We start from the raw sequence: 26,504 nt of genomic DNA, 5'->3' as shown, positions 1-26,504 counted from the left end.
GTGCCTTAAATTTTTATTTGTATGTTCACTCTTGTGGCCGACCATAGCTATACTTGCATTCCGATAGGCATTCAGCATATAATTATGTTACTGTCACAGCATATTAAAATAACCATTAAATATACTTCCACACCATAGTAACAGGGATGTCATGAGTACAAACTCAGTACCTTAACTGTTTAAAAAAAACAGACAAAAGAAACACATTGTAAACTCATTGCTTAAGTGTAACTCGCTCTGTCTGAATGGTGACCCATCATACCTGGCCACATACTGTGACATCTTCTAGTAAAGTATTCATATGTGATGATTCTTATGAAAAAAATTAAGATAGAAATAACAAGCTAAATGAAATTCCTCAAGATTAAGAGACTAGCAGTATATTATAGTAAGATGACATTATTTCTGTTTCAAATTTCAGGTTATTATTATGAAATTCCATCTATTGGAGCCATAAGAATAAACACCCAGGTAAGTGTTTTGGCCAAATCCAGATCAATTTTAACACAGAGAAGTGGAGTAATTCCTGTGCTTAAATATGTTTGCTTTTCACATCTGCTTGAATCAATTAAATTTTAAGATGCATATTAAGAACAGAGGAAAAAAATAAGACTTTCTTCTACACACAAAGCATTATTCTCTTAAAATATTCTAATATTTTATTTTAAGTGATTGCAGTGAGCCAATTTAAAATGTGACCCCTGTTTCCCTGGCCAGCTGGCCCACAGCAGCTTGCATGCATACTTATCATGTTAGCATCCTATAAAGTAGGCTGACCATATGCACACAACAGTGTCTGAAGTGTTCTGTATCCTGAAGACCTCTGCTCAAGCACTACGGTTTTATCTCAGTTTTCCTTCATGCCTTATATCATCCCTCAAACTTCAATGCTGAGACAAGATAGGAATTTTATTACGAAGTCCTATCAAACCAGTATTTTATTAATAATATGCCTAAAGATTCATAGGGCACCTCCTGCCATGCTTACAGCATGGTGCAAAGGGTTTGCATTACACGGAGAAGGCTGTGGATGTTTTGTGAGGGGATAGCCCTGCTTGAGTTTCTGAACTCATCTGGTCAGACGCAGTACAATCCTACTTGGTTGAGTCCTGGATGGACTCAACCTCTGAGGAAGACACCATTTTTTGCCTTCAAAAAAAGATGCAAGAATATTTTAACAGACGTGCATGTAGTTAGCTAAGGGCATAGGAGTCTGGTATTATATGATGTGATCCAAACTGACAGCGTAGAAGAACAGGAATTCTTTTCAGTTTTCTGAAAGTCATGTACTCACATGTCCGGAACAGCAGAGAAATATCATGGCAGTTGTTTGTCCTTCCAGGGCCAGACATGAGATTTTTTGGCAGAAAATAAGAGTCCTTTTTTTGGCTTGAGTAAGAGTCCTTTGATTCTGTTAAACTCTTCCAGATAGTGTCTGGCAAGAAATATCCCTAATATGATCAGACAAATAGAAAAGATTGAAGAGTGAAACAAGTTTGAATGCATCCATTCTGAAAGCAGTCCAGAAATCTGACATCTCATGAGATCACCAGCATTAACCATACTCCCAAACTGAAGGAAGGCAGGAACTATGAGATTTTATAACTCTTTTTCTTTTTCTTTTTTTTTTAAATTTCAGTAGAAGTTATGCAAGTTGTTGCTGTAGGAGCTTAACATACTCAGCTGTTGCAGCATTCACCCTCCATCACCCACTCTCTCCTCTGGGTTGAAGGTTCTGCAATCTGCTTGTAATTTCATTATGTCATTAGCAATTAATTTTGGAACAAAAATAGTTGCAATTCTCACTTTGTGGAAAGAGAGTGGTGGTTATAGATGTATGAGTTCCCTGTGACTGGCTGAAATACAGAAATTACCTTGTCAGTAAATACTGCGAACTGAAGACTAAACTTTTGTGTTGTACAATTTTAAAGCAGCAATTAAATACTACTCCTATATTAGTGGTGAATTCTGAAATTTTTTCTCCTGATACTGTTTTTATTTCATTATTGTTTATTTTTATATTGTTTGTGCTCTTTGATCTATTAACTGCCTTCTGATGAGTTTATTACACTTTTTGGCAGGAATATCTGGATGTTTTGGGAAGACCGATGGTTTTAGCTGGAGAGAAAGCCAAACAAGTCCAATGGACGAATGTCTATCTGGATGCTCTGGTATGATCTGTATTTAACTCTAGGAAAATAAGAATTTTAGCAAATCAGTAACTACAGGGGTCTGTTTTCCAGAGGATCGAATTTCTTACAGTTCTAAATGTAATACTCTTTTGTTTTTAAAATCTGTACACTTCAATAGAGCAATCTCTAGGAATAGAGCTATTTCTAACATGCTGGTCATTACTTGTAACTAGTTTTTTTCAAAGTGTCCTGAAATTTAGCAAAGGAAAGCAGTTTATCCTACACAGAAGTGTAGGTCATTGAGGTCACTGTTGTCGTCAAGAAAAGAAAAAAACGTAGATAGTGTTCTAGTGTTGAACCTGCTGCAGTAAAGGTCATTTGCTATCTTATGGGTGAGGAATTCTTAGGGGTTTTTTTTGTTTTGGTTTGGTTTTGTTTCTGTGGTTTGGGGTTTTTTTCCTTCCCAAATAGTGTTCTAGATGGAAGAAAATTTGTCAGTATTACTGGGTATTGGTACAGATTTTGAATTTGGATTTTTAAGCTGTCATGGTTGTAATTGCTTGCTTGCTAAAGGTAATGGTTTCTTTCATTGGTCAGTGTACAAGCGGGAAATAAAAAGACATATGAAATGCTTTTTTACTGCTGCATTTATAACTTTGATCTTTTAAAACAAATATATTCAGGAAACTGCAGGAAACTACGAGAAGCAAAGTATTGTTAGCAGCAATGTTATCTGTTACTCTAGATAACCTTTATCTAGTAGTTCTAGCAAGGCAAAAATTCTGTGAAATGGTATTTGGAATCACGTATTTATCCAAGTTCTCATGGTCATCTAATGTCATGTCAAAATCTTCTTCCTGTCAACATATAATTTTTATCATCAATATAACTGAGCATGACACAGAGGAACTAGGGTTAATTTGGAATTTCAATGGCCAGAAGTTCATTAACCATGTTTTCTTGATTATTGTTGAGGTACTGACTGGAAACATACGGGATGTGATGATGAAAGTTCATGTGTTTTGTACATACCCTTTTGTAAATCCAAAGATAAATTTGTAACTAGGGATAGAGAGAGATCTATTCAGTCAAGTAAAATACCTAGAGGCATTTCTTGTGTTACTTCATATATTCAGGGGGTTCATTCAGTCCTTCCTTCAAGCTTTTCTTCATTCATTTGTTATATATGTGTGTTTGTGTGTATGTAATTACATATATATGTTCGTGTGTGGGCATACATACATACACAGACACACACACACACACATATATATATAGTTATGTATAAATAAAGTAGGACAGCACAAGGTGAACTATTTGAAGTAAAAGCTGAAAATTGTGGACTTTCTCATCACAGATGATGGCATAAAAGCGCAGGTGTATCTAACCCACTCTGAAGCCTTTTCTGGATTCTTGATTTTATGAGGGAGTAGGACTAATTTATCGCATTGTTTCATTATCTTAAATTCCTTAAAAAATTCCCTCATGTAAGGCTTACAATTCTGCTGCTTGTGCCTCACTGGACCTACTCTATTTTTTTGCTCTTACTGTAGAGTAGCTGTTTTGGGGCTCAGACTAAAGTAATGTGAAGTGTATTATATGAAGCCACATTAGAATTGTGCTTGAATTCAGGCTATGAAAATCTAAAGAGGTACTTTAATTTGTGGCTGACTTTGAAGACTGTCTTTAATATTTTGATATGTTTGTAGCAGTTCACACATCTTTTCTAGCCCTGTTCCTTTGGATTCTATTACTGTGTTGCTCTGGTCTCATTTTCTGCAAGATAGTCCCAGAACTTCCAGACACTTTTAAGTTTATCAGTTTGTCATAATTTATTCACAATTACTGCCCTTTCCAAATGTTTTTTGGGATTTCTTTGTTTGCTTTTTGGGTTTTTTTGGGGGGGCAGGAGGTAATTGGTGTTATCCGCACTACATACCCCTCCTGTTATGTGTCTCTAATCTTTTTGCTATATAATGTTCTCTCTCTTTTCTACTGATTCATCCCCATTTCTCTTATTCTCCTACAAAGTCCACTTCTCTTCACCTTAGTTGTAATTTTACTAAGACTGACATCATCATCTTTCATTTGATACACAGACATAAGTTCATGAAGGATGGTTTAAAATTCAAAAAGGTGCTACTTCACTGGGCAAACGGAGATCAGATTTCATCAGAGTGGATTAATATAGTATTCTAGCTTATTTTTTTCCAATGAAGCAAAGGGAGAAAAGTGATATGACTCCTCAATAAAATACATAGAAGAAATAAGCATCAATAAGGGATAAAAAAATGAAGCAAACCCCAAACTATCACATTAAAAAAGGTAGAAATCTCCCTATGAACAATTTAGAATGGAAAACAAAACTTTCCTGGGTATGTGAACCTGTGGCTTTCTGGATCCTGTTTTCAGTATAATAAAGGAAAAAAAGAGTTTTCTTATGTCTTCCCAAATAAATGCAAATTCCTTGTCTTGGTTGCCTCAGTATCAGAGGAGACAATGCGATTTTGCAGAGATGATGGGCATTATTGCATGCCATTGAAAAGTAGTGATGATAGAAAAACTACTACTATTACCTGTTGTATTTTTCTGTTGATTTTTCCTGTATGTATTTGTTGCCTTCCTGTTGTGGTTTAACCCCAGCCAGCAATGAAACTCCACACAGCCCCCCACTCACTTTCCTGCCAGAGGGATTGGGAATGAAATCCAAAGGGTGAAAGCTGGAAAACCTGTGGTTTGAGATAAAGACAGTTTAATAAGGAGAGTTAAAGCCACACACACAAGCAAAACAAAACAAGGAATTAATTCCCTGCTGCCCATGGGCAGGCAGGTGTTCCACGATCCCCAGGACAGCAGGGTCCCATCATATGTTACTTGGGAAGACAAAAGCCATCACTCCAAATGTTCCCCCTCTTCCTTCTTCTTCCCCCCACCTTATATCCTAAGCATGATGTTATATGGTCTGGAATATCCCCTTGGTCTGTTTGGGTCACCTGTCCCAGCTGTGTCTCCTCCCAAACTCCCATGCACCCCCAGCCTCCTTGCCAGCATTGGCAGTGTGAAAACTAGAAAAAGGCCTTGGGTTTGTGTAAGCTCTGCTCAGCTCTAACAAACACATCTCTATATTATGAAACCTTTGTTCAGCAGAAATCCAAGACATCGCCCCACACTAGCTATTGTGAAGAAAATTAGCTCCAGCCAAAACCTGCATGTTCCACCCCCCCAAAAAAAAAAATTACTTTTTTTAGGCTTGCCCTTCCCTTCCCTTCCCTTCCCTTCCCTTCCCTTCCCTTCCCTTCCCTTCCCTTCCCTTCCCTTCCCTTCCCTTCCCTTCCCTTCCCTTCCCTTCCCTTCCCTTCCCTTCCCTTCCCTTCCCTTCCCTTCCCTTCCCTCCCCTCCCCTCCCCTCCCCTCCCCTCCCCTCCCCTCCCCTTCTCCCTCCCCCCCTCCCCCTCCCCCTCCTCTCCCCTCCCCCTCCCCTCCCCCTCCCCCTCCCCCTCCCCCTCCCCCTCCCCCTCCCCTCCTCTCCCCTCCTCTCCCCTCCCCTTCCCTTCCCCTCCCCTTCCCTTCTTTTCGCCTTGCCTTGCCTTGCCTTCCTTTCGCCTTGCCTTGCCTTGCCTATTTCCTCTCCTCTGTTATCCGTAGTCCTCTCTCTAGTGGGTACTCTATCTGTAAAGGTGTTTTCATAAAAATCTGGTTTTTTGAAACTTTTTGTATCCTAAGTTGTTGCACATCATCTATTTTTAAAAAGTAATAGATTAATCCCACTAACATGTGGACACAAAAATGTAATTTCAACTTTCTATACATCAAGTCATTGAAGTAGTATTATTTTTTTTATGAATTTAAAGTCTGTCTCGGATATGTTAATCCCTGGATTTTTCTAATATATTATAGTTCGATATTTGCTTTTTAACTAAAAAGTCTTCTTTTTCCTTCTTTATGTGATTATTTCCTAGGAGCTGGGCCTTGTGATTACAGGAACTCTACCTGTCTTCAATCTGACAAGGGAACAAAATGGGAAAATCGTAAGCTGTTCCTTAAGGGGCGGACAGGGGAGGGGGGTGTTGGGGGGGGAGGGCAGCAGTTATTTACATCACATGAATTACATTTAATCTTAAATTCCTTGAAAAATGTGTATTTCTGTAGATAATAATATGTGGTTACCTGACAACTACTTGTGAACAAGAAAATGCAATGCACCCTTCTTGTCATTCTGAGTTTCAGGGTATGACATTCCATGATCCACCACTGTGACTTGGTGACAGTGGGAATGCGTTAAGTGCTCAATAGATAGGAAGTGGTTGATGATATTATTTAGACGTTTCCAAGAAAGGAATGTCCAGATGAATTCACAAGAAATATCTGAAGCTATGACATTTCAGGGTAAAAGGCAATGATGTAGAGAATTTAAGTTAGTTGTTTGTAATGATAATAGAAAAGAGACCGGTATACTTAAATTAAGTTCTAGGTGTTAAGTAAATACAATTGGCCATTCCTATTGCTGTCTGAGATGGAATCAGTTTGTGTCCTCTTCACAAAATCGAAATACTGTGATTTTAAAAGTAGATGTAGAATGTGCTTTACATTGTGTGATAAGATATTGTACATTTGGTGTGATAGTTATGTTCATTCAGGTCAAAATAAACAGAAATTTAGACAAGATATTCTTTGATTCAGTTTCTCAGATATTATGTAGACCCAGAATAAATAAATGAGAAATTAATCATTACTATTTCTTCGATTTACTTTCAGAAAAGTTTTTTTTTATTTAATTTCCCTTAAAAAACAAAGCAACAAAACAAACAAGCAAATGTTTCATAATCTTATCTAAAAAAACAATGCCGGGAATTGACCGAGTCTGGTTCAAAGTAAGAGACTGCTGAGTGCCAAAAGATGTCTTTCTGAGAAGTAAAATAGATATGGTCTAGTACAGAGGAACAAGAAGAAACTTGAAACTGTTTGACTGTTATCTCTACTTGAATTTATTCACAGACTGAAAGATACCTCCTCCAATAAATTTCACAAATTTATTTAATATGGAGAAGTGATTCAGGTGATACTATGTAAATGACTTTCCTCCTCTTCAATAGTAGGAAAATAAACTGCAAGTGAAGTAAATGTAGTGCTTGAGTCACTGTCTTCAAGTACTGGTGATTCTTGGCAGTCACTGAGGTTTTGTTTGTTTTGTTGTGATTTTATTTTCATTCATCATTGTACCATAACCAAAAGAGTTAATTGTTTTGAGGTCTCACCAAGTGCCCAGTATAAATTTGCAATAGCAGCTCTGCGTTTGTGCTTGTAGTTTAGTATCTACATAATTGGCAATATTATTGCATCACTTTTGCTTTCACCTCTTTTGTTCTTACATATATTGTTTATTCATCCAGGACAGTATCTATATTCATCTTCATAAACAATCTTTATGTTCTATAGTAAATTCTGAATTTATTAAATTTTATTTTTAATTATTTGACATTATTTAAAATATTTAGAACAGACAATAAGTAAATAGGCAACTTCTCAAATTGTATCTGTTAATCAAGAGATGAAGGCAAAAATAAAAATTTACTGACTATTGCAGGTATTCTGCATTGTAAATATGTCAAACATGTACTAACATTTTGGAATCTTACCAGAATCAGCTGATTCTTGGAGTAATGGGGGTCGATGTCTCTTTAGAGGACATAAAAAAACTGACACCTCGATTTACGGTAAGCTGCTTGAATTGGTGGTTTCTCTTTATGTATGATTTATTTACGATTTCTGTGCATGTTCTTTTGTAAGTCATGCAGCAATGACTGGATTTGAGTCAAAATAGCAGCAGACTTCTTTTCATATATTCTTTTCCATTGTTGTACATTTTCCTGTGGTTTTCTCTCCAGCCATATATGTGTTTCTGTGTGATTTGTCCATCAGGATGTCTGAAAAACTCAACTTTTCCATTGGGAGATATAGTCCAAGTAAATATTTACCAGTACCTTAAAGCACTGCTCTCTAGTTGAGTTTTTGATTTTTAATGTAGAGTACACAATCATTTCAGCTAATAATAATAATATCTTGTATTTGTATAGGACAGTGCTTTATAGCAAAGTTCTTTAATATACATGTCTCTCTGCACCCTACTCAGTGTGATTGATTTATATAAGTACACATCTAGATGTGGAATTTTTAAGAAAATTACTAGTACTGTGGAAAACAGCGACAGAAGAAGAAAAGGAACATGACAAATTTGACTGAAAGTAGATGCAAGGTTTACATCTAGAACTGTACAGGCTGGGACAGATTTCCTCAAAGGGCAGGAAAGGACCTGGGAGGCGTGATGGAGGACACATAGAACATATGTTAGCAGTATGCATCAGGAGTACTGGGTCCAGGTTTGGTCTCCTCAGTACAAGAAATACATAGAGGCCCAGCACAGAGCCACTAAGCTGGCCAAGGGTCTGCAATAACATGGTACACAAGAAGAAGCTGAGAGAGATGGGTTCAAGCTGAAGAAGAAACCTAATGGGAATTATGGAGAGAATGGAACTGGACACTGACTTGACAAGAGGCAATCGACATAGATGCAGCGATGAAAATTCAGCTGGAATTAAGGGAAAAAAGGGAGCAAGTGGCCCAGAGAAGTTGTGGAATTGCCACTGAAAGTATTCAAAGAGCCCTAGTCTAACTCAAAATATGGAATTTGTTTTGAAGTTATCTTTGTTTTTAGTGAAGGGTTGTACCAGCTGTACCATCAGCCTAAACTATTTGCAGTCCTAAAGGAGTAAATATTGAGAAATAATTATCTCCTCTGTATTAATATCTGATACTTCATGATTCCAGAGGCAATGTAATTTCCAGTGTGAAAATTTCTTGAAAATCATTAATTTGTCTTTCTTTATTACTTAAAACCTTACAATGCTGAAATTCATTTTTCTTTCAGCTTTGTCCAAATGGTTACTATTTTGCAATTGATCCTAATGGGTATGTGCTCCTGCATCCGAATCTCCAACCAAAGGTAATAAGCACTTTCTAATTTATTTCTCTATAATAAGAGGACATTGTCAGAAAAAAATCTTACCTAGAATCTGCAGAAAGTCCAAGAGACCAGTAATAAAGAATTCTCAGTTTTGTGGGTGTCAGGAAATTCTGTGGCGCATGTATGTCTTTATTCAAATCCACTTTAGCCAGCACAAAGGGCAATTTTGGCTTCTATTGAATTTGGTTATCATAAAATAAATAAATTAATAAATATATTTTGCATGCCTATTTATATATTTGAAGTGTTTTAATGTACATATTAATTTAAAAAGAACTTGTGGTAGCTGTAATATCATTGTGAAAACTTGCGTGTTACAAGATTCGCTCAAAGGAAATTGAAGAGTTTACTAGTGCAAATGGGGTTTTTTGTGATGCTTTCTCATTTAAGAAATTGAAATTGTTATACTTGCAAAACCACAGAAATCAGAGGCAAGCACAATGTATTTTACTTGTATTTTTGTATTTATTTATTTGCTTATTTTCTGTTTACCAGAGTGGAAACCTGAGCTGCAGAGTTGTGATAGATAAAGCTGAGCACCCTTTCCCAGAATATTAGATTTTTAGTATTTTAACTTGAGATAGGTCTTTCATCTCAAAAGATGAGTTTTTTATCTAAATATGATTAGGATACAACTTTCTCAAATTTCAGGAAAATCAAAACTAAATATTTCAGTCTGGCTCTTCACTGTAGTCCTGACCTTGAGGGGACTCCTGTATTACATGTATCTACTTAAATAAGTTGCCTCCCTGATTTTGATGAGAAATTGCAATATGAATGGTTAGCATTTTTTTCTGAAATCATAACTTTAATCGTTGCTTTAGTGAAATGTTTCTCCATATGAAAGAATCTTCTTTGAAAATTCTCATATTTTAATTCTATTAAATGCATATTCAGTAAATTTTATCTCTTGAATTCAAAGAGCACAAATGCAGCATTATATAGAAGACAAAGTTAAAATTTATTTAACTGAAAAATAAATAGAAGAATCACTCTGGATGGACAAACATTTGTAGATTCTTTACAGATAAAAAGTAAGAAAATGTAATGAATCCCTGTAACTACTGGGGACTAAAGACCATGTAGGTCAGTTGCCAACATGAAAATTTCTCATTAAGATGGTTTGAGCACTTTATCACAGATTCACAGAATATACTGAGTGGGACCCACAAGGATCATCAAGTTCAACCCACAGAACCAGCCCCAAGAATCACACCATGTACCACCTGAGTGTGTCATCCAAATGCTTCTTGAACTCTGTCAGACTTAGTGCTGTGACCACTGCTCTGGGAAGCCTGCCCAGTCACTCCCTGAGTGAAGAACCTTTTTCTAATATCCAACCTAAACGTCCTCTGACACAACTTTAGGCCATTCCCTTGCGTCGTGTCACTGGTCACCACACAGAAGAGATGTACCTGCCCCTCCTCTTCCTCTCACAAGGAAGTTGTAATTGCAGTGAGGTCTCTCCTCAATCTCCCCTTTTCTCCAGGCTGCACAAACTAAGTGACCTCAACTGCACCTTATTCGACTTCCCCTCAAGGCCCTTCACCTTATAACCTTATATGACCAAGATGAATGCAAGCCATCAATACACAGACAAAAAAGGCTAGTAAGGCTTTTAAGCTTTAGTGGCATACTACTCCCATCTTATTTTTTAGCACATAGTACCCTTGAGAGAAACTTCTTACGTGATTGAAGCCTGTATTTTCTGCCTTTGGGCAAGGAAGTAATTTTTTTTTTTGTAAATTGGATGCATAACCATCACTTTGTTCTCCCAGTCATAGGCAAAATAGCAGCAAGTCCTTGACCTCTGCAACTCTCCTTTCGTAGTTCTGTCATAGCTACAAGAGGCAGACCCCCTTTTCACAGCTTCACCATCTTTTAACTCTCAAAGACAGAAGAAGAAATTAAGAATTCATCTACATATTTTAGCAATTCATTTAATTCTTAAGCTAGGGAAAGTCAGCTTTGTGAATATTTTAATTAATTTACTTGTGAAATAATTAATATAGTTGAAATCTTTTCCCATGCATGTAACACAAGAAGAAAGAAAAAAGTGCTTCTGAAGAAGAGAAAGAACAACTTGATCGCAACTACTAATGAAATATTCCTTTTGATTTATTTTTATAGTCTCTTTAAAAATAAAAGGAAAAAATGGAAAGGAAGGTTTTTATATAGACTTCATAGCTGAGAAGGACTTTAGTTTCTGGATATCTGCATGGGGTTTTTATGTTTTAAGAAATGAAAGTTTTGATTTGACAGTTTTGATTGATGAATTGTTCAGAGAAAAATATATGCATCATTACTGGCCCAATCTTTTCTTAATTAGAGATTATTAGTAATTTAGATGATGGCAAGTTGCCTATTTACCTTGTCCATATATGCAAATTAAACTGTTTCTTCATTAACAGGAGTAATATAAGTAGAAGCAATGCAGTATTCTTATTTTAGTATTCTTTATTTTCTTGTGAGAAACTGAGAGAAATGGATTCATCTCATATATGCTGTCATCCTACAGTATAGCATCATAACACTGGAAAATAAATACCTTTGTTAGTTAAAAACTCAGCTCATCCCAACTAAATCTAGAGAGACTGAGGTGGATTATTAGGATACTAATTGTCGTGACTTCTCGGTATAATTTTCTTTTTACAAGGATGTTGAAGTTCAGAAATGCTTTCCCATACTGCTCAAATATTTGATACAGAGTATGCTTAAAACAGGTTATTTTATAAGTGATAATTTTTGTGTTGTAGAATATTATATCTGAATGTAATATCAAGCATATGCATTATTATTATTATGGTGATTGTTATTGTTGTTATTAACAGTTACACAGACTAGACTTTTTCACTCCCAGTTTGTTTGGGGTGGTGCATGCTATTCAGACTGATACAAGAACTACGTTTTAAAACTAAGGTACACTACAAACACAGATGTATTTAGAATTCATGGACCTTCTTTAATATGTCATATTAATTTTAGTTGAACATCCTGGTAGCTCTTAACGTATTAACCAACAACATCTTAACCCTCTTTGCCAGCAATTTTTCAATAGATGTAAACTAAAACATAACTACATCTTTACCTTTGAAGAGGTGAGGGTTTCTTAGACTTCCAATGCTTCCTTCTCCTGAATGTCTTCTGCCTTCCTTCTGAAAATCTGTTACCTCAAATCACAACTGGTCCAACACAATATTTTGAGAAATTGTCTTGCAGTATCATCTCACAAAAAGAAGCCCCTCGAAATTAAGAACTTGTAAAGTTGTTTGCACAACTGATAAAAGTTAACAAAAAACAAGTTTAAGAGCATAAAAAAATCATTAAAAATGTTGTCATCATGTTCTTATTTGCACATGAAAACTATGTCAAAGCATAACATGAAAAATCTTTTTTTTATTAATTTTCAATTTAATATAATTTAAACCAGCTTAAATACCATTTTTTATGTTTGTGTAGTTAGTTATATTACAAATGCTTAATTTTGTGTTTCACTGCAAACTTTTTTTTGTATATCTCTGTGTATGTGCATGTATTTTTCCCATTGTCCTGGGAGAGAACAGGTGACTATGCCACCAAATAAACAGTCATTAAAGTGAGTCCATTAAGCATGTGTTAACAAGCTTAATCATAATTAGATTTTGAAAACAGTAAATAATTCGATTTCCCAGTCTGTTCCAAAGATTCGCATCCTTTTCTTCATTTTTACTGTGGTTCCAATCAAAATCAATTTAATGATAGTTCTAAAATTCCATATGCCTTCAGTAAGGTCCAGTATTCGGTCCAACAGTTTGCGGTTATATAAGAAATTAAAGAGGAGTTGGATTTGAAGAGCAAGTACAAAATGTGAACCCTTCACATTCTATGTTTTATTCTGTCAGAGTATAAGGGAGGGAGAGCACTCAGTTAATTTAATTCACATTAGCATATGTCTGGTTTTTGTTTCCCTAGAAAAACCTTTTGTAATTCTGACAGAAAGCTCAGAACTCCGGATCAAAATGAGGGCTAGTCTCTACTTGCAGCAGACATACCCCAGAGAGTATATATGTTGAGGAAAGACTTCCATTCTATGAGTAGGCTGTTTACTAATCGTGCAAAAATATAAATTGCTGCTTTTTTGTTACTTCAGCAAATTGGTGTGGGCATACCAAAAGTTAATTTGAGAAAAAGGAGACCAAATGTACAGGTAACTTTGGATGGAGGTGATTAGCGCATTAGAATGCATAGACCTGGAAATACAATTAGAAAGCTCTGCCCTGCTTACTAGGAAAACTCTAACTAGGGAATTGTTTATTGTGACAAATAGCTTCCGATGCATGAAGCTTGCATTCTTCCTTATTTTAATAATAGAAAACATGCTATTGGCTGTAGTGAAGGGCATTCCATTAAATTATGATGCTATACTAATAGGTGCTAATTAGAGTCATGCTGTGAAAATTTTTCTTTGGATTTTGAAATTAATTTTAAGACTGGAAATAAAAAAAGACTACTTGTGCTGGCTTTGCTTGCATAAACCCAAAGTCAGGGGATTATCAGATCATTCTTACGACTTTATTGACAAGTTCTCTTGTAGTGTATGCTGTATAAAATTACAGAATTTTAATGATCTGTTTATTTTTTTTCCTGGGAAAGTCAGGATAGGGTATATATTCTATCTGCTTTTTACATTGGTTTTCTATGTTTACCAGACCCAGCTCCAGAAAATTAATTGCCATTAACCTGAACAGGGAAACTAGTCGTGTTTATGCAATGCAGTCCCTGAGCAGAAAACATTTAAGGAAAATTTAAACATTATTAAAGAAATAGATTATGTAATAAGCAAAACAGTAAACCTAAGTACAGTATGTTTTAATGATTTCTTACACATATGGGAATCTATAGTGCGAAAGTTGTGGCCCGCACAGCAACACCAGTAAAACATGGTGTAAAATCCTGATCTAAGTCAAGACAGTGATTTCACCAAATGTTGGGTGGTTCTCAGGTGTAGAAGGCCACCTCTGTGCTGGACTTTGTGCACTGGAGAAAGCAGCACTGGAACATAAAAAATCTCAGTTTTGTGAGCACACCTGGCTCCTCAGCGTGCTATGGTGTGGTTTGGCTGTTGCTGGGTTTACCTGGCTGTGTTTGCTGCCCAGTGAGGTGCAGCACTGGGAAAGCTCTGTGCTCCCATCCACTCCAGATGCTCCTCCCTCCATGGCCCAGGATTTTGCTGACTTTTTACCATTATTTATTTTAAGACCCTAATAGCCTATATCTTCATTAGTATCACAGATAGGAGTAGGAACTAGGCTTCTGCAACACAGCAAAGAAGGCCTTCCCCTTCCTTAGAATCTGTGAAAATATTGACTTCCTAAAACAGATGAGAATGACATTTTAATTAATGGGTTTTTTTATGTTGCTGCACCAGTTCTTTCTTTCTTTGTTTCCTTCTTGAGTTGTCATTGAAATTATAGATCCTTGCCTTTATCTGTCATGCTGAAAATGAATTGCACTCCTCTTGTTTGCATGCTTCATTGCTAGTGATTTACTTCTGTTTCGTTAAGTTGTGTTGGTGAATGTGGTGGTGTTTGCTTATTCCAGTCATGTTACATGCATGGCTGGATAAGGAGAAGAGCAAACTGAACCGTAAGTTTGTTTCTTCGTGGCTTGGAATAAACCCCACTAAATGGCAACCTTGGAAATAGAAATTATGGAGTCCAAATACTGGTAAAACCACGTTCTCTGGGAAAAAGACTTAGGAAGAAATAGTCTTCCATTTAAAGTATGGGTTTAAAAATATTCTGATTTCTAGTGTTTTTCGTTGTGCCTCAGGCACATGACATAATATATTTACAGATGCTTAGTTTGTTTGCCTATTAAAAGTCATTAATAAGTATCATAAGAAAGGTGCGGTGATGTACGTCTTAAAAAGAACAAGAATGACCAGTTAATGTGTACTTGAATTTTGACAGACTGTTAAAGTTGACTATTTTGTCTTTGGGACTCCTTCACTATGGCTAGCCCAGGTTATCATTTTAAATGTACAATGATCTTGACTTGATGTGATGGCTGGTTTTTTTCTTATTTTTTACCATTTCTTTCCTTCTCTATTTCTTTGTGTGTTGGAATGGAATGTGAACTTCATAAATGCCTCCTCTGCCATGCCAATGCCTTCATGCATGCTGTTTGGGTTTGACCATGCTATTCATTATCCATTGCATGTAAGATATGTAAATTTTTATTTATTTTTACATTTTAGCCTTCTGCTATTGCTTTTGAGAATGTGGATTTGTTGGGGGGGGCAAAGCAACTGCATAATAATAATTTAATTGCTTTGAAATAGTATAGGGCATATTAATTCTAGTATGTTAAAGTTGCTAGTTTTATCTATCCTATATAAATAGAAATGTAAAACTTTTACAAAGTTTTCAGTAAATATTTAAAAGAAATACCCAGAATCTTTTTCTGCAATCTTTTCTCTTTCTGAGAATAAATTTATTGGCTTTTTTCTTAGCAGGCAGTAAGTCTTACTTGTTAAGAACAGAGATGATTCCATACACCCAGAAATATGTACGTGTTTTCCTCAAGAAAATGAAGGAATAGTCTTACGTTTTCCTAGTGCTGTTAGAGTCTTGAAAACAAGGCTACTGTTAACAATTTAGTACTCCAGCCTATTATATGAAGACATCTTTTACCAGCTGTTCAGGGTATTATTTTCTTCCAGTGTGAACTGGAAATGCATGTGTAAATTGTGTTGAAACATGCTTGCATTCTTTGATAGAATAGTCATATGTACATTTTTCATGTAACTTTGCCAGAGAATGTAAGGATAAAAGGAATATAATCACAATTTTTCAAGTAAGGGATTTTAGTCTACCCTGTAAATGTTAGTTTAGGTGAATCACTGAAATCCTTTAAAAATGTTATTATCAGAAATTACACTAGTCTTGAAATAATAGTGTCAGTTAATGACAAATTTTCTGTTGCTAATCTTTGAGAAAAAGTGCTCAATTACTGAGAAAACAAGGCCTTGAGATCCTTTCAGGTATGAATTGTGCTATTACACAAAGAAAATTATTATCAACCACAAGTTAAGAAAACTGTTTTTTTTGGGTTTGGGGTTTTTTCATTTTCTACTCTGTACTGTCAGATTTAAACAGTTAAATAATATAGCCCCATACTCCTTTTTCTAAAGAAATGCACTCACTTTTACGTGGGTGCATTAAATAAACACTGAGTGATGAGGATTGGCAGTTCTTATACCACACACAATATAAAGTCAATGAGGCTTAGGCAAAATTGATTAAAAAAAAGGCGTATTCCTAACAACTCATAAGGAAGGTGGCTTTGGCCAAGTAAGTGTAGAGTGCAACTAGAAAGGAGCAGAGGCCAGAGGGTAGTCTGTTCTAGTTCAGAAGAGCCACAGTGGTCTTCCCACACTCTCTTGGGGACAGTGTTCCTACAGATGCAGACCACCAAAATTGTCTGTGCTCTGTAGTTGGTTGACATCATCTGCATTCCTTAGGTCTGGAAACTTGGGTTTCAGTATTTCTGTTCTACAGGTTTCCATCTCCTAAACTGAGATAATAGTAATGATATCAAGAGAAATGCTTTCAAAGCTGCAAGGTATTCAAGGAAGTTCTGTAATGCTGACAATAAAAGTGAGTTTTATTTTTCATAAAATGCAAATAATTTGCTTTAATTGCTGACTTTTTGAATCTTGAACCATAGTCTATTCCTAGTCATAACAGCAAGTCTATCATCTGCTCTTGGCAAAATTGCAGAAGAGTACAGTTACCCCATCTTAATGGTTGGCTGGAAAACATTCCCAAAGTTGCCTCTTCCTTCTTGGAGGCAGGACATCTAGTGAGACATTCATATCTGTGCTTCCTTTGATGTGTCTGCTCCCACCCATACAGTCCATGACATACCACAAAGCATCCCAGCATGAGACCCATACATTACAGGCTGTGGACAGACACTGGAAATTAATGTTAATTTGATTTTTACTGAGCTAATTAACCTCTCTATCCAACAAAATAAAATAAATGAGGAAGGACCACTAGTGATGCTACAGGAGATTAAAATAGATGGATAAGTAAACCCAGTTAAGTAGGTTACTTCAGAATGAAGGGTTTAGAATGATTTGCAACATTGCACTACTCTATTATTTGATCATTCAATATCTTCTGCTTCAGAATCCTAAATCCCAGGAGCCTGTTACGCTGGATTTTCTAGATGCTGAATTGGAAAATGATATTAAAGTTGAGGTAAATTATCTGTTTTCTTAGTATCTGTTGCTGCCTGTATTTCACCGTGTCATAACTGAGAAGCAATAATTATTCTAGATTTCGAATGATCTATTTCACTATAAATATGAATTTTAATTTTGACAAAATAATGACATTATAGAGATGAAATTATAATTAGAAAAATTAGGTTCCAGTATTATTCGTAGGCAAGGACAATGCATTATATTTCTCTCATTTTGAAAGACACCATGATTGTTATTTAAATAATTTTTCTTCATGAAGTTAACAATCCGTGGGAATGTGAGGGCTAGAAAAATTTTTCAAAACAGAACACTGTTTATTGGAATACAAAAATACTACCTGAAATATTTTAAAAGTGTTTCTCTATCTCTTATTAATGCAAGATTATTACCATGGTGAGAAAGAGAAGTGAGAAACAAAGTTAAGTGTTGACAACAAACAAATTGTTCTGTATATTGTTCAGTTACTGAATTTGTAATGCATTCAAAAATCAGAATTTTTTCACTGAGTTTGAAATTGTTTTTTATAATGACATGAATGACATTGTTTAGTATCTGTTGAATTCTGCCTTAAGTTTCTTTAAAGTTGCTGTTTCAGAGAGGAGTTACTCTTGAACTGTACAAAAATGTTTTTGTGAATCCGTTTTCTGTGTTTCTGTGAAATATTTTGAACACTGAAAAGATTATTCATGTTACATGCAACACCTACACCTTTTTTTCCGCCCTTCCTTGCCAATAGATTCGGAAAAAAATGATAGATGGAGAAAGTGGAGAAAAAACATTTGAAACACTGGTCAAGTCCCAAGATGAGGTAAGATAGGAATATAAGGAGTTACATTTACAGGAACAAACCAAATCAGAAATATATTGTGAAATGATGAAATGCTGTGAATTTGTTTTTGTAATGACAGTTTGTACTATTTTCCCCTGTAGATTTGCTAGTTTGACTGGCTTATAGTCCAAAAACTAATATGTACTTATGAAAAGAATTGTTTCTTGGTTTCTTTGGTGCCTCATTAATCAGGCAGTTGTTGATGAGGTCTTACTCTCCGTTCACCAGGAAATGGACCCAGCCTACTTCTGTGTTTGAATCCCAAAACAAAGTGCTTAATTTCCTTTTGGAGATGTGTGAGCATGGGTTTGGTAGTTTATATTGTGGTCGAATGGAAAGAAAGTAGTGAGGAAAAAAAGTAAAACTTTTATGCCATAAATGAAGACTACTTGGGATAAGCAAATTGATCTTACAGTTATATCATGTACTTGTACTTTCTGAACAGCTTGTTGAGTTCTTTCTTGTCCAAAATGCTTATTCCTGATAAACATTGCTACTGTTTTCTCTAATAAAGAGAAATACTTCCTAGCAATAGGAAATACTCAGAATTGATTCTTACATATGTGCTCTACTTCTTGGGGTCCCTAATGAGAAGAAATCATTACTGAGGTGCTGAAGGAGCATTTCTGGCCAGCATATACCCTCCAGTTACAGTTCTACAACAGCTTTTTGAAACTTCTTTACACTGAATATAAACCATCTTAAAGATAGTTAATTTAATGACTTTGCAGACACTGCACAACCTTGTATATAAGCACACTATAACAATACTTGTGAGAATTTCTTTGAACTGTGCAGTTAATTTTCCATATTAGCTGTCCTTTCCTGTTGATGTCCTGTAACTTTGATATCTACAACAGCTCTGCTGTTCGTACTTAAGTGTCCGAATGTTCCAGAGGAAATTTCTTCCTTCTCACAAGACATGTGATACAGAAAGAGCCTAATCAGGTTAAATTGATAGGACACAGGTCTCAGAGATTAGGGGGGGGTTTATTGTGTTAAAACCAGCACTTCCCTTACTTATGTTCCATTCAACATCTTAACTGCTATTAACTTTTAAACTGCTTTAAATTTTGGCCAAATTACACCATGTGATTCCCTGAGCAGTCCCTATTCCCACTCGTCTGGATCAATTCTGTATTGAGGGAAGATTCATATATACTTTTTTCACTTTGATACAGAAAAAAGTATTTCATAGTCCTGGTCTATTTTTACATTCAGTCTGCTGGAAACTTACTTGCCTTTGAAAATCAGTTGCAGCACCCATGTTTTCTTTGCTAAATGAGACTGAAAATGGAGCTGAATCTTCTCAAACATGTCTCGATATATCATCCATGCAGTGATTTCAGAATGTTAAGTTCATGGTCACTTGCTCCTTCAACAGGCTTTGGAGGCATACTTAAGAGTATTGAAAGGCTGCAATATGGTCTCCCTGGAGTCTTCTCTTCTCCAGGCTGAACAACCCCAACTCTCTCAGCCTGTCTTCATAAGAGAGGTGCTCCAGCCCTCCCACATTTGTTGCCCTCATGTGGATCTGCTCCAAGAGGTGTATGTCTTTAGTGATGACCCAGAGCTGAACAACTCATAACAATTCCTCAGTGTCTTAGTATCTACACTGGATTTGACAAATCATTCTGCTTTTGATAGTGGAATTGGAGTGCAAATAGGAACTTCAAGTTCTTCAAAACTGTGCAAGATGGTTTTAGCTGAAAGATGACTATGATGATGATCAAATAATTATGTAGGTAGCAGAACTATGTTAATCTCTGTGAGAAGAGTTAATTTAACTGAAGCCTTATACACTTACAGTGTTCAGATACAAATCATTCCTGTAAGTAATGGTCCTTGACCCTGTGAAGTCCTGTGATCTCATTAAACATGCCCACAACTACTTCTCTGTATCCACCTTCATACTGCCTTTCAGTTCTTCCCATGTTCCTCTGAAGCAAGGCCTGTATCTGCAGTCCCCTTGCCTTCTGCCAGGACTCTGTTCTGCTTTCTCACAGTAAATTGCCAAAACAAGATTAGCAATGCTGCTTTATAATCTGTGGGCAAATCCTGCTGTGTGAAAAAAAAAGTGTCTGTTCCTGAATGGTTCCACTGATGGAGAATGGAGAACAAATAGGTCCTTTCTGGGGCAGAGAAGATAAGTCCTGTTGGATGTCAGTTCTCTTCTCTCACCTGTGTCAAGAGCTCTTGCTGTTCAGGATGCTACCAGCCTATTCTCTGTAGGGATAGTTGGTCACTTCTGAGCCACTGTCAGAGAGTCCAGAGTCCTACTGGCATCTGTGCTGAGAATAAACTGCTCATGAAGAGGTACATTTTCAGATTTATGTTGTTCTCTTTAAGGAGTTCCTTTCCAAGCCAATGGGTGAAAAGGGCGCTATGTAGGTGGTTAGAAGAGGGAGAGCTACAAGGTCAGAAAAATACAATAACAGTGGTTAGAGTTGTACAAGAAATTGCATTAATGACAAACATATTGAAGAGATTTCAGGCTGTTCTTATATTTCTCAGGCTTTGTGATACAAAAGACCTGAAACAGTCGGTCCTGCAATTCTTTGCCCAAAGAAGGAGGGAGGGAAGCACAGAAAATGCTGAAGTCAGCTACAGCATCAGAGGAGGAGGGAGGAATGTAACATCCCTGGGTGCGTGAGAATGTGCCAGTTACACACAGCCCAGACCACAATCTGTGTTTGAATAGAATACCCCAAGCCCTTTGATCCCAGATGCTTCAAGTGCCAATGAAATTAATTACCCTCACCTTCCCTTGCATCATGGCCCAAGATTTCTTCCTCTACCCAGAACTCTCTGAGAGAAGAAGGGAGCAGCCAGAGCTGGCTGGCAGTGATGCCTGCTGCAGGCCATTGTACCCTCCCAGCTCCAGGCTGATAGAACCAGAATAAAGCTGCTTTAAACCACGGGCCGTGCATGAGCCATGCATCACTTAGCACTTGATAGCTTCATATATTTTCTTATAAAAAGGGCTAATGTGGTCGGTTACTCTGAACTGACAGTTGTAGTCTTCAGGCTTGAAATTTATGTTCTTTTTGTTTTGCTTTTTGGTTTAAGTTTGCATTGCTCTCCTTTTGTATTGCAGCTGGCCCCAGCAGTGTCTTGGGAGATGACTTCATGCTACAGCATAGAGACTGGACTCTAGCAAGCATGGGTGGGGTGTGCTGGAGTCTCCCAAGGCCTCAGGGGCTTTCCAACTAACAGAGAAGATACCATAGGAACAAAAGCATTGCCACATTTGGCAGCTTGGGGTGGGCAGTAGTGAAAACCAAAGGGTCACAAAAGCTGCAGTAGCATGTGTGGGTTCCTTGGCAGTGATAAGCTGGGGATGAGATGGGCTCAGACTGACCAGTAATGAAGCAGGCAAAGGTAAATGGGAGCTGATGTATGATGATGTGCAATCTTCTGGGTTATCTTTGAAGGGAGTTTTCAGCCAATTTGCTTTCAAGCATGCTCACAGTGCTGGTGGCAACAGACTTTAGTAATGGCCCGGTTTTCTTCCTTCCCTCCCACCTTGGACACTGCTTTTGTGGAGATCCATGGTGTGTCACTCATGACACTGTGCCCAGTTTGAACGGACTGCCAGCACTAGGTTCCAGTGTCTACTTACTCTTAAGCTGAAGTAATAATATAGGTACATCATTAAATATGAGTAGGATGGGATAGGAATTTCTTCAGCCACCTTTTGGCCTTAAGTATGAAATATATCAGGGCATTATCTCTTTATTTTTCCTTTAAGCTTTTTTCATTTTCTTTCCAAAACATCTGTTAAATTATTTACAATGTCATTCTGTACTGAAAAGCAGCCAGCAGGTAATGAGAAGTTTTGAATTTATAAATGCCAAGTAAGACACCTCTTTTCCACAACCATGGTCGTTTTCACACTATCCTTTTACCACAGGGAAAGAAGGAAGATAGAGGTATGCCTGTGGTACCTTTAACCAGTGTTTGTAATGTTGCAGTGCAACAGCTGTACAGTCTGCATTGCTGGCATACTTAGAAAACTGATTATAAAATATTAATATAATGTATTGCAGCTGGCATAGAGTTTTCAAAGTGAAAAACTGAGTAAAGCAATGTCAGCCAGGTGGATTCATGATTCAGTCTATGGGAAACCTGTGGGACTGTGCCTATCACTCTATTTTTCATACCACAAGAAAACAAATGGTAAAGCTTATCCTCCTGTATTAAGTATTTAAGAATAAACATTTACTTCAGTGTTAATATTTTCCCAAATGCATGACTCTCCTAAGGAGATTAAAAACACATAAGTTTAGCATGGAGTTTCTGTACAATCAGGGTCATCTGGCTGTGCCTGTAATTATGATTCAGATTTCAATGCATTTAGTCAGTGGTGCTTACACTGGGTGATTTTTGTTGTTAAAGACTTTGTGGGAAAGCCTTTTTGTAACTGAGTTTTGTTTTGTTTTTATTTTCATATTTTAACGGCAAAATGATCCATAGAAAGCATTTTTTTAACAGATTGAAATCACTTAAAAAAAGACTTGAATAGCTCTGCCTAATGAATTTTAAAGGAAAAAAATATGTTTGTCTGGTTTTATTTAAATTTACATTTCGCTAATGTTCAATAAAAATGGTGTGGTTGATTCTTTTGCAAAACATAGGTTTGGAAAATACTTAAGAAAAGGAGTCACCTCAACTCATGCTTTTAGCAAAACAATAAATAGAAATCCAGTGGTTTTGTCCTGAATTTTACACCGTTTTTCTCAAAGAAAGGTCACACTTGTTGAGACTCCAGAGTTTAATAATTTATTTTTTTTTACCTATATGTCTTTGTAGAGGTATATTGATAAAGGAAACAGAACATATACATGGACTGCTGTGAATGGCACTGATTACAGGTAACTCACTTCACTGACTTCCTTTGTTTAGTTAAATGTTCTTTTAGTTTATTTTGGTTAATATTTTTAGCATTACACTTTCTGCACAAGCTAAATCAGAACCAGATCATCCTTCTGTCCAGGTTTGTAGGATTTTTTGGGTTCCTTTATAGATTTACAGTTCAAAATTGTTGTTATGTCTAAGGACTAGAACCTCATCTTTTATTCAATTATTGAGATTTAAGCAGGGCAAAAATCCATTATTTATAATGATGTTAAAAATCTCACTTTTCCTCTTACTTCCTGTATTACAATACATTTTGATTCTTGTATACTTTGATTCATTTATGCTTTCTCTTAGATTCACCCTCTTATTTCAACTTTTCTTTATGTTGTCTCCAAGTTCCTGCTGTAATACACCTATTAAAAAGGAAGATGTGATGTTTTGGTCTAAATAAAAAATGTGACCTCTTTTCTGTAAATATTTTTCAGTCACAGTCATTGCTTGTAACATGACTTTGTTAACCTTCATGTGGGAGCTTAGGGGCAGAAATCATACTACTGAGCATCTCTGAAATCTGAATCTACTTGTGGCAAATTTAACTAATTAGCGTGGATTTTGATTTGTATATAAAGATTAGCTGGTGAATGGCAACTAGAATAAATGAAGTAATGGGTAAAAGCATCCCCCCTCAAATGCAACACTAGCATGTGTATTATTTCAAACTCATTTAAGCACACAGCTCAGTAACATTAGAAAGAATGTAGAAACATTCTTAACATTATCCAAAACAAGTTAAGGTTTACCAAGTCCCACAAAAGTTAAACTACTCGAGTTCAAAACTACATGGTACAAATATTCAGTCAAATTTTGACCAAAACACTGTTTTGTTGTGGTGAATTACAGGAGTCCTCAGCCAAGCTGGATCCAATTTTCTGTTGTGTTCTGCACAGGTCTACAGCCACTGAGAATGCAAACATTAATTTGTGTATGAACACAAACAAATCAGTTTTAACAAGAGAATGCAAACCTAGGATCTTTCATTTGCCATCCCATATTTCTGTTGAGTTGCCTCTATACTCTGTAAGGAAGTTTTTACCAGACTGCCACCTAACAATCACTGGAAAAACGCATTTGATCTGTATGACTTCTCAGTTCTTCCTGAGCTCCCTGGCATGAGGTACAGCAATAAATCCATGGAGTCTCATTGCAGAAAACCTATTAAACATAAAATTATAGATTTTAATTAGCAATTTCTGCTAGCAGTAACTGTTAATGATAGGTAAATTGCCACTGATTTCCCTAGAGGAGAATTGGTAGAAGGCTATCACTAAATATTCAACAATCTCACTTACATTCTGTTTAAATGGCAAATGTGTCATTAAAGGTCAGCTCATTTATGACCTAAATGTACAGCTTTTTAATGTTAATTTCTGCAGCTATCCATTAGAAACCATTGCAGTGCTACATGAATGAAATTCAAGTGCAGAAATTAAGCATGCAACCTGGCAGATGATGATACCTGTTTAATGATTACTCATAGCTCCTGTCCTTTACATACCTTTTTAGAACTGAAGTCTTCTATGAATTGAATGTAGCTGCAAAAAGAAGTCCTACATGTTTTAAACAAAAATAAGTATAATCTAAAAGAAAATATGTTGCAAATCCTCTGCAGATCTTAAAATGTTATTACACAATTATGCTCAAAAGTTAATGGTGACTGCATGATTAAAGAAACTATTTTGTATCCTGAATGTAATGTGAATTCAAGTATTGCCAGATGCATTTTCTAATGAATATTGGTAGTTGTTTTATTAGTGAAAGGAGAGTCTGTCATTATGTGATGTGTGTATATCTGCACAGTACTAAATGTAGTTTTTTCAGTCAGTGATCGCTGTTGGGGTGTTAAATGTGTCAGGGGAAAATACAAGAAATCATGTATTTTTTTTTATTTAGAGTTATTTGAAAATACCTTGTTTATTCATTAAAAAGTGTGTTTGTGTTTAAAAGTATAAATAAGAATGATAATAAGCACAGGGAAGCTCAGGACTAGCATAAACCTACTTGTGTCTGTTACAAAGCGAGAGGTTGGTATGTCACTATGTGACTCTCTCATCTCATGATGATCCAAAGTCCAAACTTGCTAATTGCTTTCAAAACACAGAGAAGCTGAAACTGGTAAACCACTGCAAATAGCATAATTACTTTACTTGTCTCACTTCTGTTGCAGTTTGGCATTGGTGTTACCATCGTACAGCTTTTATTATATTAAAGCCAAAATAGAAGAACCAATAACTCAAGCCAGATGTAAGTACTGTGAAGGTTCACTGGTTTTGTCTAGCATTGCCAAGTCTCAGATTCACTTAAAAAACAATGTTTGAAATTCATAACTTTTGTGGACTTCCCTGATGTTATCATGATGTACCCAAAATCTACAGCAATGATTCTAACCCATTGTAACATCCAAGGTACAAGAAATATTCTATAAAAATAGAATATGTGCAGGTACCCCAGTCCCACTGATAATCCCTTCCTCCTTACTCTGTGCCTATAGAATCATTGCTTTGTGTATCCTCTGTTACTGTCATTTTAAGGGTCTGGATACTATTTTTTTCATCCGATTAGCAAAATGTAGTGGTAGAGACTATAACAGTGAAGCATTTTTTGTATTTCAGTTATGGTATAATATTTAGCAAATTACCTCAGTTGCCTATAGGAATAGAGCAATGTGAAAGCCCTGTTTGGTTTGGCTTGCAGTTAGGTTTTTATTTTGCATTTTACAAATAGTTTTAGTGGATGTTTCTATTCTGTTTTTAGGTTAGCCTGATTTCAAACCATTTACAGATTCTGGAGAGATAGTTGGAAAGTATACTTGTCAATATCCAAATGCTATTTGTTTATTAACAGTAGTCTAGGTAGTATACAAAATAGAACCTATCACATTCTTTTAGCTTTATCCAGGTGTTACAGTAAACTTACAACAAGTATGTAGTTAAATAGAAAGTTAGAAAAACACAATGAAACTCTGACAGACATAGATACTGTTAATTTAGAGGAAACTTGGTTAGCACCACATCTCTTTTCCTCTACCATTGCCTCCTGCATATGAAGTGGGATATGGCAACTTTTTAATTAGAAATTATTTATTTTGTAACTTTTTCCAATAGTAAGTAGTTTAAAATTAAATTTTTAAGAAGGAATATGGTTCTCTTCATGGATTAGATCATCTGGTTTTCCACTTAATATCAATATAACCTGCAAAACAGACCCTTGAAATAGACACAGTATATAGAAGGTACAGTGAAATAATTGAGAAGGACATATTCTTCAGTCTTCAGAGATGTTTGTCTTTTTTTTCCAGAGTACAGCTGTATGTAAATTGAACCTTTGATCTATCTATGTGCAATATTTTTAT

General features: G+C 36.1%; 1 protein-coding gene across 2 annotated transcripts in view; it reads left to right on the top strand.

Moving 5' to 3' along the window:
- CACNA2D1 (calcium voltage-gated channel auxiliary subunit alpha2delta 1) overlaps nucleotides 1–26,504 on the top strand; it is a 387,377-nt gene that overhangs the window by 328,313 nt on the left and 32,560 nt on the right. For both annotated transcript variants that reach the window (XM_071552728.1, XM_071552727.1), the window contains exons 14-22: nucleotides 422–471; nucleotides 2,082–2,171; nucleotides 6,091–6,159; nucleotides 7,771–7,845; nucleotides 9,057–9,131; nucleotides 17,330–17,401; nucleotides 18,143–18,214; nucleotides 23,048–23,109; nucleotides 25,320–25,396. In XM_071552728.1, coding sequence (XP_071408829.1) covers nucleotides 422–471; nucleotides 2,082–2,171; nucleotides 6,091–6,159; nucleotides 7,771–7,845; nucleotides 9,057–9,131; nucleotides 17,330–17,401; nucleotides 18,143–18,214; nucleotides 23,048–23,109; nucleotides 25,320–25,396 — 642 coding nt within the window. The remainder of the gene's footprint in view (nucleotides 1–421; nucleotides 472–2,081; nucleotides 2,172–6,090; nucleotides 6,160–7,770; nucleotides 7,846–9,056; nucleotides 9,132–17,329; nucleotides 17,402–18,142; nucleotides 18,215–23,047; nucleotides 23,110–25,319; nucleotides 25,397–26,504) is intronic.

The sequence above is a fragment of the Pithys albifrons genome, chromosome 3 (genome assembly GCF_047495875.1).
Source record: "Pithys albifrons albifrons isolate INPA30051 chromosome 3, PitAlb_v1, whole genome shotgun sequence".
NCBI classification, from domain to species: domain Eukaryota; kingdom Metazoa; phylum Chordata; class Aves; order Passeriformes; family Thamnophilidae; genus Pithys; species Pithys albifrons.
This window is presented reverse-complemented; position numbering and strand designations above follow the sequence as displayed.